This window comes from Rhodamnia argentea, chromosome 1 (assembly GCF_020921035.1).
Source record: "Rhodamnia argentea isolate NSW1041297 chromosome 1, ASM2092103v1, whole genome shotgun sequence".
NCBI classification, from domain to species: domain Eukaryota; kingdom Viridiplantae; phylum Streptophyta; class Magnoliopsida; order Myrtales; family Myrtaceae; genus Rhodamnia; species Rhodamnia argentea.
The window spans coordinates 16,871,773-16,889,741 of record NC_063150.1 but is presented as its reverse complement, the minus strand read 5'-3'; the positions used below and the strand labels follow the sequence as shown (position 1 = coordinate 16,889,741).

Genomic DNA, 17,969 nt, shown 5'->3' with positions numbered 1-17,969 from the left:
GCCTCGGTTTGACAAATAAATATTCTACGTGCTCCATGGCCCGTGTTTAACGCATCAGGCCATAATATAACTATCCACATTACTCCAAAAATTTCCACGCTACTCCAGAATATTCCACGTTACTCCGCAAATATTCCACGTTACTCCAGATTATTTCACGTCACTCCAAAAATATTCCACGCTACTCCAGAATATTCCACGTTACTCCGTAATATTCCACGTTACTCCACCGCCATCAAATAAGTTCATAACACCGAGCCTCGGACCTTTATGGAACACGGCTCTATATATACACCGGGGTCTCGGACACAGAGGAATACGACCCACAAATCTCGGTCTCGGACTCATAGAAACACGACTGGATCAAGTCTCGGACAATTAGTCGAACACGACTCACTTTGGTCTTGGATGACTTAATTGAACACGACTTTCATACTTTCTCGATCTCAGACAATCAAACGAATACGGCTCACTTTGGCCTCGGACGACTTGATTGAATACGACCCTCATACTTTCTCGATCTCGCACAATCGGACGAATACGGCTCACTTTGGCCTCAGACGACTTGATTGAATACGACCTTCATACTTTCTCAGAATAGTTCGGGACCATGTGATTCACTCACGTTAGAGAATTAATAATTCGGGATCACCCGATTAATTCACACTAATCCAAAGATTGATCCGGACTACCCGATCAATTAATACTATCATAGTATCCAATCCACACCATGCGACCATATTATGCTAACATAGCAATATATGAATAACGTGCAATTAAAATTATACTAACGTGGGAATTTATCGGGGCCAAACAATAATAATTTTCTAACGTGCAAATAATTCTACTATAGTACTAAACTATAGTACTAATGCCACATTTAATTAGTACCATGGCATAACAACTTTATGTCACATAAAAGTAACCCTAGTTAATATATAAACTAACCATGGTTCAAAAATTAACTAGAGTCAATATCTAACCTAACCATGATTAAACAATAGCATAAAGTAACTATAGTTGGACATAAAGTAACTAGAGTTAGTAAAGTGACCATGGTCAAACTTTGACCAAACAATTATCCTCTTGCAATTACTATTCATCTCAAGAACAAGCTTCTCTCTCCTCCATTTCTGCAAATTGTGGCCAGCACCATTTCCACCTCAAATCCACCACTTTCTTCATCAAAATTTCACAAATCCTTGGTCTTTTAGCAACCTAATCACCTAATTTAGGTTTAGAAATAATCCTACTTCAAAAACTCGCAAAAACCTCCATTGAACGATTGAGGAAAAGCTTGAATCAAGCGGCGATTCCGGTGGTCCTTGCACGGCCGGTGACTCGTCGACGATCTAGCAACTCCAAGCGACCCAAAGCGACTCCGGTGAAAGCTTGAAGAATTTTCGGCAATGGAGGGTGAGAGAGAGTGAATTCGGCCAAGTGAGGGAGAGAGAGAGAAAAATGAGCTAGAGAGAGAGTGTGTGTTCTTGGATAAAGAAGAAGGAGAGGGCCAAAATAATTAATAATATAGGTTAAGAATAATTAATTGGGTCCACCAAGTCAAGAGGGAAAAAAATAATTTTCTCCCCACAATGACTAGTCAAACTCGGCCAAAGGGGAAAATGACCAAAATACCCTTCGTTCCTAGTGAAAAATGGGGTATTTTTCGAGGGCAAATGGGTCCTTTCCCATATCCAGTCCAAATCTACTTTTCCCGAACCTCTTTGGGGCGAACCGCGAAAGGAATTGCACACAGGATGAGGAAACATCCAAAATTTTTATTTATTGAAACCCCCGAAGGTCCGACGTCAAGTTCTAAAGCTCAATTCGCAATCAATCTCGATCAATAGAATTTTCAGCGTATCTCAAACTAACGGGCGGCTTTTAGGAGTTACGCGTATCGACCCATGATTAAAATCACGTTTAAGAATTATTTGAGCCATGGCGACCTTGGTTATCATTCAATTGCGAGGGTCAATCACTAGTGCCGATGGACACGATCGTTAGAAAATAATTCGGGGATGTTCGGAACCCATACGAGGTCAAACGGAATCACCCGTGATCCAAGCGTAGGGTATTATCCAAACCGTTCCTTAATTATTCTAGGATCGGCCTATATTGATCCAAAATATTCCCTCGACAATTTTCATGGCCAAAAAGTCAGTCCATGACCAAGTTCTTAGGTCCACGTACTTGATTTTTCCTAATTAGTCATTCACATTTGGTTAGTCTGCTCAAGATGGACCATTCCCGAGTGAGATTAAACTGAAATACATCAATGAGACTTTTCATTTATTCAAGGTTTCAAAACGAGCTAGATTACAGGATGTCACATAAAGTTCTGCTAAAATGGAAAATTGTATAAATGAGAGTGATTTTTGGGATACTACGATCGGTATAGCTTTTGTAAGCCTCCTCTTGCACCAAAGCATTCCCGAATGAAGATTTTTCTGGGGTCTAGACGCTGAAAGTTAAGGCCTGTATATGGGAATGCGAAGATGCTTCGTCTTCAATTATATATCCGGAAGTCCTCGGATTCCCTATTTGTTACAATTGTTGTGTGATGGTTCATATGCTTTGGCTGTTAGGCCTCAAATGTCGCATGCCCAATAATCGTCTAACCGGTATCAGAAACGTTGTACGTATAGGGGAGTAGAACGTTAGCACCTTTATGAGAATCCGTCGGAAAACTAATACGAAACATCAACGAATCGAGACTCGAGCGCTTCCCCTCTATTCTCTCTCATTAACGCTGGCCAAATGAGATGATCATCATCGAAACGAAGAGGTATGTTCTGATTTCCGTGAGTTGAGGGCTAGAGGGAGGACTTGAGCCTTTAGATAGAGTTTCGACGCGGACTCTCTCATCACGAGTCGTGCCTCTTCGGCTTGCACTAAGCTAGCCCATATTATAACTAATTAAGAACATGTATCATACTTTAATGGACCAACCTATACTTTAATTTCAATTAATGTAGACTACATTAGGATTATTCTAACATTCTCCCACTTGAGCTATATTAATTGAAACTGTACTATATGTACATAACTTTATGTTGGTCTTGTGATTATTCTTAATAGTCAATCCGATCCCATAAAGTTTTAAACACCAAATTATAGCGGTAACTAAATCAACAGACACGTAGCCTTCCATGATTACAAATATCTTTAACTACATTGATATGGATTCAATATGGTAGTGTAGCAAATGACAACACCTCACATAATAGTGATTCATAATGTGTCATCTCCTTTTGTCAATTATATTCTCTCTCCTTATGTGTCACGAAACATCACGTACCACTAGAGAATATCATTTATGGTTCCAATAAACCTACATATGTTTAGGGGTGTGGATGGTCCGAGCTGGTCCGGTCCCGGTATGGAACCCGAGACCGGACCCGGAGCCCCGGTCCCCAAATTTTCGGGATCAAGGACCGGACCAAGACCGGACAGGGATCGGCGGTCCGGTCCGGTCCGGTCTCGATCCCTATCCAAAGGGATCGCTAAAATCTAATCCTTGAAATACAATATGTTTCAATTGCATGTTAATTTACAATATATACCCCTAGTTGAATAAAAAAAAAGGTTGGTCCAATTTGCTCTCCTTCTTAATGAAGGCGTGTTTTCACATAATGGTAGGTTTAACAATGACATTGGTCTAACTGCCGACACAATATAGATATATAAAGGATAGTCATGTTGTTCACTGAACGGATTCCATATCCAAGCAGTGTACAGAAACAAAATACGGGATTACTCATTGAAATGAACAATTGAAATGCATGAACAAGAAGAAATTGCTACCACTATATTAAATAAACCGATTGAATCATTTCTTTCTAGAAAGAACATGCTAGCGTACACTCACCACACAATGCACTAGAAAAGACCATAATAAATAGGATATACCGCACTCATAATATTGAGGGGTTGTCCGAGTTTCAAGAATGTACAACCTAATAATAGAAATGGCTCGAGAAATGAATATTGAAAACAAACAAAAGCCTCATTTTTTTAATTATATATATATGTATGTAAATATTATATATATTATGGGTGGTCCAATCCTGGCCGATCCCATCCACTTGGGCCTGGGGACCGAATCGCTCGGTCACCTATCCCATTTATTAGGATAGGGGACTGGACCCCCCCTCAAGGACAAGACTAACCCGTCCGGTCCGATCTAGTTTGCTCACCCCTACATATGTCTTGTCCTTATAATTAACTTAACTTTATGTGTAATAAGACATATACTCAAGACTAATAACTAAATGCCCCTAACCTTTACTCAAGGTTTACACATACCTTGAGACTTTCACCTGATATATGTATTTAACATCAACTCATTCATAATCACTTTATTGCATGCAAAAGAGTTGATACATGTCAAACATTGTTACTAAATATAACAAACACAGATGTAAACAATATTAGAGCAAAAAATAAAACAACTCCCACCGAACAATAGCATCCCATAATGCTTCTAAGCCCACCAAATGACATGTCGTAACATCATCCCATGATGCTTCTTAGCTCATGCTTTCCAATGATTTTCATTTAGACTAATTGTAAATCGACTTAGCTTGCTTACCGCACATGCTATGTCCGGTCTAGTATAGTTCATGACATACATTAAACTGCCTAGTATACTAGCATACTCATTTTGAGCTTTGCTTTTACTAGTATTCTTTGAAAGATGCAAATTAACATCTATCGGGGTTTTTACCGGTACAATCTCAAGATTTTTGCACTTTTCAAGTATCTTTTCTATATAGCGAAACTATGATAGTGCTAATCCTTTAGATGTTTTGAGGATTTTAATTCCTAAAATAACATCTGCAACCCTCATGTCTTTCATATCAAATTTGCTTGTGAGTATGCGTTTGTTCGCCTTGACGACCTCACTATCGATGTCCATTATAAGCATGTCGTCTACATAGAGACATAAAATGACAAAGCTATTATGAGTGCTCTTTGCATATACACATTTATCGCACTCATTAATTTTAAAAACCATTCGACAACATTACTTGATCGAATTTAGCATGCCGTTATTTTGGCGCTTGTTTCAAGCCATAGAGTGACTTGATAAGCGGAATACTTTCTTCTCTTGTCCTGGAACAACGAATCCTTCCGGTTGTTCTAGATCCCCATTTAGAAAAGCTGTTTTGACATCTATTTGATGGATTTCAAGCTCGTGCATAGTCATTATAGCAATTAACATCTGTATAGATGTAATTTTCATGACAGGTGAATAAGTGTCAAAATAATCAAGGCTTTCTTGTTGCTCGTAACCTTTTACCAAAAGCCTAGCCTTATACTTATCAATAGTATCATCTGCTTTTATTTTCCTCTTGAAAATCCACTTGCTTTGTAGTGGTTTATTATTAGGAGAAAGGTCAACCAATTCTCAAGTATGATTTGATAAGATGGATTCGACTTCACTATTGATAGCTTCTTTCTAGAACGGGGCTTACGGGGATGTCACCGCCTCTTTAAATGTCCGAGGCTCATTCTCTAACAAATATGTTAGAAAATCAGATCCAAAAGACGTAGAAGTCTTTTGTCTTTTACTACGTCTAGGTTCATCCTCCATGGGATCGCTTCTAAATGCAGTATTTCAAGGCCTCTTATTATTATCAATTGGCTCATATATTATGTTATACGGAAATACATTTTTAAAGAATGACGCATCCCTTGATTCAATGATCATATTAATATGTATATCCGGTACCTCGGATGTATGAACAAGAAATCGATATGCACTATTATTAAGAGCATATCCAATAAAGATACAATCAACACTCTTTGGTCCTATATCTTAACCTTTTTAGGCTTAGGAACTACAACCTTAGCCAAACACCCCCACACTTTGAGATAATTCAAGTTAGGCATTCCGTCTTTCCACTTCTCATAGGGAGTTTGTTGTGTCCTTTTGTGGGGTACTCTATTTAAAATAAAATTTGCTGTCAAAATAGCTTCCTCCCACAAATTCTGCGGTAAACCTGAACTATGCAACAATGCATTCATTGTTTCTTTTAAATATCGATTTTTTCTCTCCGCCACACCATTCGATTGCGGTGTATAAGGAGTGGTGAATTGGTGAATGATGCCAAACGCAGAGCATATTTCCTCAAAAGGAAATTCATATTCACCTCCTCTATCACTTCTTATCATTTTAATTTTCTTATTTAACCGAGTTGCAACTTCAAATTTATAAGTTCTAAAAGCATTAATCGCCTCATCTTTGCTACTTAGCAAATAAACATAACAATACCTTGAACAATCATCTATAAATGTGATAAAGTACTTATTACCACCCCTTGACGGTATTGATTTCATATCACATATATCCGGGTGTATTAAATCTAAAGGTTCCGTGATTCTATTGTCTACAGAATCAAAAAGAAGCTTAAAAAATTTAGATTCAACACACAATTGGCACTTTTCACTTGGACAATCAAACTTCGGCAATAGTTCCATAATCATTAAATTCTTTATTGATTTATAATTAACATGTCCTAGTCTAGCATGCCAAATATTAAGAGACTCAAGCACATAAGTAGAAGCAACTTTATTCGTATCATCCTTGGATACAACAATCATTACATTCAGCTTGAACAAAGCATCACTCAGATAACCTTGTCCTACATACATCTCATTTTTGGAGAGTACAAACTTATCAGATACAAAAACCAACTTGAAGCCATTTTTGCTAAGGAGAGATCCCGATACTAAATTCTTACGAACATCCGGCACATGCAGAACATTATTTACTGTCACAATTTTTTTAGATGTCATTTTCAGAGCAATCTTTCTAACACCTTCAACCTTGGAGGTTAATGAATTACCCATATAGAGTTTTTCATCACACCCCATAGTAGTGTAGGACGAGAACATCAATCTGTTTGCACAAATATGACGAGTTGCTTCAGTGTCACTCCACCACTCCTTGAGGTTTCCCGCCATGTTGCATTCGGATATCATAGGAGCAAGATTGATATCATCAACACCATTGAAAATATGTTCCACCACATTCGCCCGAGTTTTCTGTCTTTTCTTGGCTCTGCAGTCTTTGGCTCGATGTCCAGATTTTCTACGGTTGAAGCACTTGCCAACAAACTTCTTCGGGCCTTGGGTGAATCCCTCTCCAGACTTTTTAGGCATTTTTCTCTTCTTGTTGAGTTTTGATCCTTCTTCAATAACATTGGCCCTTGAAACCTCTAGATTCTTGCCAACTTTCTTCTCAAAGAGCCTATTGTCTTCCTCAATCCTCAATCTAACAATCAAGTCTTCAAGTGATAATTCCTTTCTCTTGTGTTTGAGATAATTTTTGAAATCTCTCCAAGATAGTGGCAGTTTTTCAATGAAAGCAACCACTTAAAATGACTCACTTAGAGTCATTCCTTTAGCATGAATATCATGCATTATCACTTGAACTTCTTGAACTTGACTTAAGATAGTTTTAGAATCAACCATCTTAAAATCCAGAAATTTGCCAACAATGAATTTTTCAAACCAGCATCTTTTGTTTTGTATTTCTTGTCCAGACTTTCCCATAACTCATTAGCTGTTTTTAGTGAACTATAGATGTTATAAAGAGTAGGGAAAAATACACCAGAAGTACCATAAATTTTGTACGGCATTCATTTGAGTGCCATAACTTTCACAACATTCACTTAAGTGCCATAACTTTCAAAAATCGTTCACTTGAGTGCTATGTTGACGTGGACGTCGGAAAAGCCGACGTGATAGCTTGAAAACCGACGTCGCAAGCCGGAAAACCGACGTAGCATGCTGGAAAAGTTACTGTAACACTCAAGTGAACGATTTTGCTCCAACATAGTACTCAAGTGAACGATTTTTGAAAGTTATGGTACTTAAGTGAATGGTTTGAAAGTTATGGTACTCAAGTGAACGCCGTACACAAGTTATGGCACTTCTAGTATACGTTTCCCTAAAAAGCATTATCCGGGATGTTGAGCACATAGTTACGACACAAGAAGTCAGAATGCTTCCATACATCCACAAGAAACAACCTTTTCCTTGTTTGTCTCTCCTTCGTCCAACTTAGGAGCATCATTATTGAGGAACCTTACCAAGTTCAACGTCGTGAGATAGAACAGCATCTTTTGTTGCCATCTCTTAAAATCAAAACCATTGAACTTTTCCGGCTTTTCTCCATGATTCGGAATAGGAGTCACCGAAGTCGAAGTCGAAGCCATTTCTATCACAAAGTTTATAAAACAGAATGTATATACTATGAAATAACTATATGAATGAAGTCATAGAATTTCGACTATGGAATATACGAAATTTCCGAACGGTGTAATAAATATTTGATAGAAAACTCAATGAACAATGCATAAGAATACGCACAATGTCCAAGTTATTATACGAATAGAACCGAACAGAATTGAAAATAGAATACCATTTCAAGAATAATTTTGTCTAAAGATTTTTATTGGCTAAGTTCGTATACAAGAAATTGCAATCGAACGACGAACAACTAACCCGAAGCCAATGCAAATGAGTATGTAGAAAGTTGATCCGAGCCCAACGTACTATCGTTGTGTCCTCAAGATAAAATTCGCCCCTTCAATCAGCACTCGAGAATATTAGACGATTGTCTCCCAAGATAAAACGGATCTCGTTCCTCCGAAGTGATACGTGTTCGGAGAATTCCACCGAATGCGATTTTATAGAAATAATCGCAGGAAATGAATGTGTTGGAAAAAAAAAAAAAAAAATGGCGAAGAAGTATGTTTTCGAAAAAACCACCAGCTATATATGTAGTCACAAACAATTGAAGAGTCACGAGAAAATCAAATAGACGAAGAGTCATGAAACCGTACGATTTCGTCTACGAAGGATTACGAACCGAAACACCTCCTTTCGAACAAACATGTTCGTTCAAAGAAAAATTTCCCGAACAAACACATTTGTTCGAACAAAGGAAGTGTTCAGAAATTTCAAAAGTGTCTGTTCGAATTGTGTCCATTCGGTTTAAAAAGAGTAGAACAAAAAAAAATAACGAAATGCGCGAACCCGGCCTCGGCTCGAACCGAGCCGGCCGGCGGGCGGCGGCGGCGACGCGCGTGTGTGTGGGCCGACCTAGCTTTGTGTAGGTCCTCTCCCTTCCACAAAAGTGGGGTACCCCTTGGGGCCCAAACCCATTTGTGAGGTTCAAATATTTAAACCCATCTTCCATCTACTATTTTTTCCATGTGAGACTCTTCATCTTTCATTTCCCATTCAACTTCTTATCGGATTTCTTGCAACAAAATCTCAACAGGCGTTTCGGGGTGGATTTGCCGCAAGTATGCAAGAGCATCACGGGGAAAAGGTGCGGGGAGAAGCGTCACACATGATATATGAAGCTAATGCAATAGTGTCGTTTTGACTCGTAATCATGTTCAACCAGTTGCTACCGGTAACTAATCGAAGCATAAGATCCGATGATATCAATGATTTGCTTCTTAAGTGATTTGGGTTTCCAAGAACGGTGATTCACTTGGTCCGGCTGTTGTTCGGGAACTAATCTAATCATGGAGCACCTTGATACAGTGCTTGCAAATGAAGAATGTAGTCTCTTCTAGTGGTAATGTTTCAATCTCCGACATGTTTAGTTTGAGCAATGTGACTTATAAACCGATTGAGAAATGTGGCAGGACTTATACCGTTCGCGGGGAGTGTGGTCGGTTCATCCAAGAGCTAGCTTTTTTCCGGGCAAGAACGGGGAAAATTGTCAAAAAAATCTTATACTTATTATATTTTTGCCAATTCGCTCTTAAATCAGTCCTAAAACTTTTAATTTTGTCAATTCAGTCTTAAACCTTTTGTATTTGTGCCAATTCGGTATTAAATCTTTTTTTTTATGCCGATTCAATCCTAAACCTTTTGTATTTATGCCAATTCGGTCCGTCCGGTCATCTTTGGTTGGCTGGTACTACCATGAATGTTGGTTGGCACCGACGTGGACGCCCGGACTTATGTGAACAAATTTTAAAAATATTTTAATTTTTTCAATTTTTAATTTTTCTTTTCTTTTCTCTTTCTTTCCTTTTGCTTTTGCTTTCTTCTTCCTCCGTTAGCATTTGCAGTAAAACTCATGTTCTACAGCTAAGAATAAAATCAAGAACGTGAGGAAGAAGAGGACGCCGCCACTGCCATTGCCGCCGCCGCACCTATGACCAACCCGACCCCTTCAATGGCTTCACCGAAGATATCATCCACCGAATCCTTGACCACCTCAGCGACAACAACCCACTTAACCAAAGAGATCTCTTTTGGTCTTCGAGGTCATGTCCGTCGGCTCCGTTGCTTTCAACATGTCAATGTTAACCAGGCCGGTGCAATTCGTCGTCAGGCTCAACAACCCCTAGTGTCTTGAAGAACATGGACCGGAACAGATCCACGAATCTGAGGGTGGAGTTCCCGGACCGAGAGCATGAGATCAGCATCTCGTCATTGACGCGAGGGTAGCGCAAGAGATTGAGTCGCAAAATAAAGGGGTAACAGCGAGGGAACAAAGGGAGGAGGTCGGAAGAGAGGGGCCTGAGGACCTACGGTGGCGGGACTCCGCGGAGAGGAAGGACTTGTGAGCAAGAGGGTTGTCGGTGCCGAGGAGTCGGTGAGGCCATCGAAGGAGTCGGGTTAGTCGTGGGATTCTTGAGTTTCTTCGTTAGTTGCAGAACACAAGTTTACTGTTAATGCAAACGGAGGAAGAAGAAATTTCTGCTGGGATAGTTCTGATCTTTCTATGTGCTCATAAAAGACGCGATGCAAAATTCTAAACCGAAGTTCTTGGTGTCGCTCTAAACTTGTCCCTCGGAATCCTTTGCATGGCCGTTGATCAAAATTTTTATTTGAGAATCAAGACTAGTAGGTAAGATACGTACTATGAGGCGTGTGCCGAGTAGCTAAGAAGGTGGTAGCTGGGGGTCATGATGTAACTCCAACAAGGCGCTTCCTCCCGGTTCGAAACGATTAAGGAAAAGCTCGAACTTTGAAAAGTCCTAAAATAAGCTCCCAGATACGGGTAAAACAAGAAAAGCTCGCCGTCCAAAAAGCTTTTGCAGCCATAGATTCTCTGTTACATGATGCCTCCAATTTCAAACCTAATGGCAAAAACTGCCAGTCTCTCTCTCTCTCTCTCTCCAATACATATTTTCATGGATGCATATGTTGTTTCTTTTTCTGGTCGAACATGGATGCATATTTCAGAAGTAAAGAACAAACAGGGCAGGAACAGAGGGGGAGTGATAGTCTCATGTGTCCCACTTCCTATGTCAAGGATCAACAGCAAATTTGGAAATTTTAATGCTTCTTTTTTGGACCAGTGGTCTTTCCGGTTAATCTTGATGTGTGCCCAAGATTGGCCGCACCCCCACACGCGAAATGTCATGATCGACTTATTTCAATTCTGCCCAAAACCGTAGGAGGGATCGCCCGCCCCTGTGCCCACACCTCCATGGATGTGATCCTCCACCAACCCCCCACAAATCGTAAATGATTCGAAAGCGACGCATTTTAACTCAATTTTCACAATTTTCTTTTTCTTTAGCCTTGGGAATCTGTGGAATTTTAGACCCAGTTCGTGAATTTCATCCCCGCGGATCGTGACGGGGTTGATTCGGTTGTGTATTGCTCGGAAGGCAAGTAGGGGACGTTGACAATTTTTTTTTCCCAAGGGATCGTCGTCTATATAAAGCCCACCCACCAAGCCCTCTCCTTTTTCATACACCAAACCCAAGAAAAAGAAAAGTAAAAGTAAAAGTAAAAGGATGAGATCTGGAGCTTGTTCTGTTCTTCTCCTTCTTCTTCTGCGTCTGCTGTTGGTTCAGGGTCTCTTCTTGCCAGTGACAAGCTCAAGAACAACCACCGTGCACAGAGGCCATTTCCCTCCCTCCTTCTTGTTTGGCACCGCCACCTCCTCTTTCCAGGTTCTCCCTCTCTCTCTCTCTCTCTCTCTCTCTCTCTCTAGATGTTCAGTTTCAGAAGCATTTCTTGCTTGCCTGCTTGCTCATGGGAGAGGGATGAAAGGTTCTTTCTCGGGTTGTCCCACAAATTTTTATTTTTCCCCAAGTTTACTGACCCGAAAACGATCGGCAGTGCTGTGTTGGCCGGACCGTTGTGGCTCATGTCCAATCTCCTTTGCGATTCAAAAGGGAAAAGTTGGGGGGTAGAGGAAAGAGACAGCTTTTCTGAGACAGAAATATAATCTTTTTTTCCCTCTTTCTCTGTTGTCTAAATTAACCAGGGTGGTCCCCACTCCCTTTGTATTGATAATTCGAATTTCTGGATTAGTAAATGATAAACTCCTTCCTTCTTTTTTTAAAATTTTTTTACATTGAGGTAATTCTTCTTTTCTTTAACTGAACAGTGGGATAACGAAAGAGAGAGAGAGAGAAGACAGTAACCTGCTCGCATAGAATTTTCAGTCACAAACCTGGTTTCAGACATTTGACTTTATTAAAAAAAAAAAAAGTGAATCTTTTCTGCCTTTTTTTCCCTCCTATTTTTATTACTCTCGAATTCCGTTAAAAAAAAAGGGTCCATTTTACGAGAAAAGCTTCACTCGAGTTGGAAGGAGCAGGATTTCGTAATTTATACACAGTATATAATACACATAATGTGACTTATATAATTAAATAGGATGAGATAGAATTCGGTAAAAAAAAAAGTTGGACGCCATAAAATGCTTTTGCTTACCCCCCACTTTCTCTCTCCAAAAAGTGCAGGCAAATCTGGCGGTGTGCTTTCTGCTCGTAACTTCTATTCTCGAACAAGTTTGGCAAGTGTCACGAATATGTTCCTTTTATAGAACATGTTCCTTAATTTAACAACTTGTCATGACTAGAATTTTGCTCCAACTTGGCCCCCCACTTTTTTTCCCCTTCTTTGGAATGTAACCTAGCTGATGCATCTCTGAAAATCTCACTAGATTGGCCACATTCAATCATATAATATATATTTTTTTGTATATACGGGAGAAGACAGCATACTGATTATTAAAAATCGTAAGATTATTTCTTTTATTCTTTTGCATCATATCTCTATCACATTCAGTGCATGAACATATTTTTAGCGTAACATTTTTTCACGGGCCAAATGGACCAAAAAAGCACAATCTTCCGTCATTGTAATAGATTTGACCCGACTTTTCAAACGTTAAAAAATAAAAAAGGACATGTTTCTTATTGTGTGATAAAAGTTACATCTAGTATATCGTCCATTCTCCTCGTCATCTTGTCCATGCGTCCGCCCACCTGCCTTTTATTGCATTGACAGCTATTAACATCTAACTTTCATCTCTATATCGATTTCATGTTGTTTCGTCGACAGTACAATGACATTATTTTCGCTAAACAAGCGTCAAAAGTTTCGGAACTTCCGGTTTCGGATGCAACTAAACGATGCTTACTTTATCACCGGGAAAAATGTTGTGTGTTATTATTAATATTATTGTTATTTTGGCGAGTCTGAAAAATAGTGTTATTTGTCATGGTGGTAAAAAAATAGCGATCTTTTTCAAGAGTCTTGAATTTCTTTTTGTGTCATTTTTTACGCATATAACACGGATGCTAGCAATTGCGTAAGTCCATAGATGACATTTATTTAGCATATCCCATTATAGGATGCTAGCAATTGCGTAAGTCCATGGAATATGTCTGGTTTTTGGGGGACCATCGTGAATTGTAGATGGGAACATGGGAAAGTGCGTGCATCATGTGCTACACTTCGCTTTCGAAACACCACTAGTGTTTTCTACCCACAAAAAAAGCAATAATGTTTATGAGCGCTTTCTTTCCTTTCCTTTTCTAATTCTGGCCCACTAAATTTAGAAAGCGGCTACCTAAACAGCTTGACAAGATCGTTATTATTTTAGACCCACGATTTTTCAATTAATCGTAACATGTTCCCAATATGTTGATCCCGTCAGTTATTCTACACTAGGACATAGTTGTTGCATGCATCCATCGAGTATATTGATTGTATGGATTCGTTCACTTATCGAGGTCGGAATGAGATCGGGTGCTTTCAAGTAAAATAAATGTCTTGATATTCAATAAGAAGAGTTAGTCTTCTGCAATATTGCTTGAAATATGTTGCTGAAACCCTAGTGCCGTTTCAAAAAAAAATTTACTGAAAATCCCCTTCGTGACTTGGCGAAAGGTCGTCCAGCTAAGATTTTTTTTTTTTTTTTGGGAAGATTTATTTATTGAAGTGCAATATATTTTTTTTCCTTTCACGTGATTTGATCGGACATAGTAGTTTGAACTAATCACATACATGTAGTTTTGTATTAAACCCTTACTTCATCTTCTCCTCGTTTGATGAGCTGAAAACGCTCAAAAATTGCACGTTTGTCCTCTCTCCTTCTTATTTGTTATCTTCATCTTCAACTCTCTTTTATTTTATTTTTTTGTCTCTTCTTCTTCTTATGCGGCCATGGCTGACCTCTGTAGCAAAGCTGTCGTGGCCATGTCCGAGTTCTGCTACAAAGCTCGCCTCGCATTGCTGGTCATGGGAGATCACGTAATTAAGAAACACACATTGAACACCCCGTGTAAGGGGAGCCAGAAGCGACACGCGGCTGGCCAAACAGCCGAAAATAAACCAAGGTAGAACGTGACTTAAATACCATGTAAAACAATCATACAAAAAAGTTCATACCGTGGTGGAAGCGTGCATGTACCAAAAAAAGAAGCATATGAAATTTGTAAATGTGCGATACAAACAACTTTTATAAGGCCTTGGACAGCTCGCGGCTTACCGCTTAGCAAGCTCGCCACGAATAGAGATAGGGGCGCGAGGTGAGAGGCCGCGAGGCATAGATGGCAAGGCCAGGGATGCCGCAATGAAATTGGCATTAGGGCGAAATTAAATGATCTACATGGACGGCAAACATAAATTGATGTCTTGAATCAATCCATTAGAGCCGAAAGCAGAAGCCATGGTCCCAAAATAGGCGTTGAAGGGTGGATGAAAATAGAAGCAGTGGTGGGGCTTGGCCGATTCTCTGGCGATTCTGCTAAGAAAAATATTAATTGTCTTGTTCATCTACAAGACAGCTCTATATATTTTATGTCCATCACTGTCTGGCACCTTTTTTTGGCTGCTTTGAAAACCAATCTAAAATGCTTTTTTGTTCTTTATAGATTATTATGGGTAGAAGGATACCTCAAGTGTCAATATTTGTGTACGGCGCTCACTTTAGCGCTAATATTTTTTTGATCACTCAAGAGCCAATTTTTTTTTAAACGATTATTTAAGTGCAAACCCTAGTGAGGTCGCTAGAATTTCTTGCTGTTGGCATTAAAGTGATCATTTTTCTCCAATTTAGCACTAAAGTGATTATTTTTTAGATCACTTGTGACATTCCGAATTCCGACCCACTTTCGAAGCTTTGAATAAATGAAAGGTCTCATTGATGTATTTCAGTCTAATCTCACTCGGAGTTGATCCCTCTCGAGCGGACTAACCAAATGGGAATGGCTAGCTAGGAAAATCAAGTACGTGGACCTAAGAACTTGATCCTGGATTGACTCTTTGGCCATGAAAATTGTCGAGGGAATATTCTGGACCAATATAGGCCGATCCTAGAATGATTAGGGAACGATTTGGATAATACCCTACGCTTGGAGCACGGGTGATTCCGTCCGACCTCGTATGGGTTCCGAACGTCCCCGAATTATTTTCTAACGATCGCGTCCATCGGGACTAGTGATTGACCCTCGCAATTGAATGACAACCAAGGTCGCCATGGCTCGAGTAATTCTTAAACGTGATTTTAATCACGGGTCGATACGCGTAACTCCTAAAAGCCGCCCGTTAGTTTGAGATATGCTGAAAATTCTATTGATCGAGATTGATCGCGAATCGAGCTTCGAATTTGACGTCGGACCTTCGGGGTTTCAATAGATAAAAATTTTGGACGTTTCCTCATCCCGAGTGAAATTCCTTCGCGGTTCACCCCAAAGAGGTTCGGGAAAAGTAGATTTGGACTGGATATGGGAAAGGACCCATTTGCCCTTGAAAAATACCCCATTTTTAACTTGGAACGAAGGGTATTTTGGCCATTTTACCCCTTGGCCGAATTTTGACTATTTTTGGGGGAGAAAATCACCAATTTGTACCTCTTGACTTTCAAGACACCAAAATATCCCACCCAATAATTATTTTAACCTATATTAATTATTTTGGCCTTCTTCTTCTTCATTTTTCAAGAACCCTTTCTCTCTCTAGCTCACTCCCTCTCTTGGCCAAACTCACCCTTGCTTATTCTCTCCCTCATTGAAAATTCTTCAAACAACCGCCGGTGTCGCCTTGAACCGCCGGAGCTCGACTATCGCCGTGAACCGCTTCTGAGTCGCCGGATTTCCGTGGGTTAAGGCCGACCAAAGAGGAGTTGCCGGAGCCGCCGGATTAGGGTCAAAATTTTTCTCGGTTTCTCGCCGGAAAACTTGCTAAAATAGTGGTAAGTTGGTCCCTAACCTTATATTAGGTATCTAGGATGCTAATGGACTTGAGATTTGGTAGATTTGGGTGAAAAATTGGTTGTTTTTGGCCATTTTTATGCCTTGGCCGAGAATGAATATTTGGAGGAGAGAGAAAGCTTGTTCTTGCATGAATAGTAAAGTCAAGAAGATAATTGTTGGTCAAAGTTTAACTATGGTTACTTTATGCCTAACTATAGTTACTTTATGCTAGTATTTAATCATGGTTAGGTTAGTATTTGACTCTAGTTAATTTTTGAACCATGGTTAGTTTATATATTAACTAGAGTTACTTTTATGTGACATAAAGTCGTTATGCCACGGTGCTTATTAAATGTGACATTATTATAGTATAGTACTATGGTTGTAAATTAATTATATGTTAGAAAATTATTATTGTTTGGCCGTGATAAATTTCCACGTTAGTATAATTTTAATGGCACGTGATTTATAAATTGCTACGTTAGCATAATATGGTCGCATGGCGTGGATTGGATACTATGGTAGCATAAATTGATCGGGTGATCCCGAATTATTAATTCTCTAACGTGAGTGAATCACGTGATCTCGAACGATTCCGAGGAAATGTGATGGTCGTATTCAATCAAGTCGTGGGCCAAAGTGAGCCGTACTCGATTGTCCGAGACCGAGGAAATGTGATGGTCGTATTCAATCAAGTCGTCCGAGGCCAAAGTGAGCCGTATTCGTCCGATTGTCCGAGACCGAGGAAATGTGATGGTCGTATTCAATCAAGTCGTCTGAGGCCAAAGTGAGCCGTATTCGTCTGATTGTCCGAGACCGAGGAAATGTGATGGTCGTATTCAATCAAGTCGTCCGAGGCCAAAGTGAGCCGTATTCGTCCGATTGTCTGAGACCGAGGAAATGTGATGGTCGTATTCAATCAAGTCGTCCGAGGCCAACGTGAGCCGTATTCGTCTGATTGTCCGAGACCGAGAAAGTATGAAAGTCGTGTTCAATTAAGTCGTCCGAGACCAAAGTGAGTCGTGTTCGACTAATTGTCCGAGACTTAATCCGGTCGTGTTCCTATGTGTCCGAGACCGAGATTTGTGGGTCGTATTCCTTTGTGTCCGAGACCCTAGTATATATATAGAGCCGTGTTCCATAAAGGTCCGAGGCTCAACGTTATGAATATATGATGGCGGTGGAATAACGTGGAATATTCTGGAGTGACGTGGAATATTTTTGGAGTAACGTGGAATATTCCGGAGTAACGTGGAATATTTTGGAGTAGTGTGGAATATTTCCGGAATAACGTGGAATATTTTGGAGTAACGTGGAATATTCTCGGAGTAGCGTGGAAATTTTCGGAGTAATGTGGATATTTATATTATGGCCTGGTGGGTTAAACACGAGCCCCGGAGCACGTAGAATATTTTATTGTCGGGACCGAGGCGTGGAACGCCGAAACAGGAGTAACGTAGAATATTTGAGAAGGTGTGGGAA

The 17,969-nt window shown here is 39.8% G+C and overlaps 1 protein-coding gene across 3 annotated transcripts in view; it reads left to right on the top strand.

The window, feature by feature from the left end:
* The first annotated feature begins 11,776 nt into the window (after nt 1-11,776).
* The window catches only part of LOC115727731 (beta-glucosidase 18-like), a 36,664-nt gene continuing 30,471 nt past the window's right edge, over nt 11,777-17,969 (top strand). For 2 of the 3 annotated variants that reach the window (XM_048271639.1, XM_048271636.1), the window contains exon 1: nt 11,777-11,948. In XM_048271639.1, coding sequence (XP_048127596.1) covers nt 11,790-11,948 — 159 coding nt within the window. In that variant the 5' untranslated portion in view covers nt 11,777-11,789. The remainder of the gene's footprint in view (nt 11,949-17,969) is intronic. The other variant, XM_048271641.1, reaches the window with a different exon arrangement.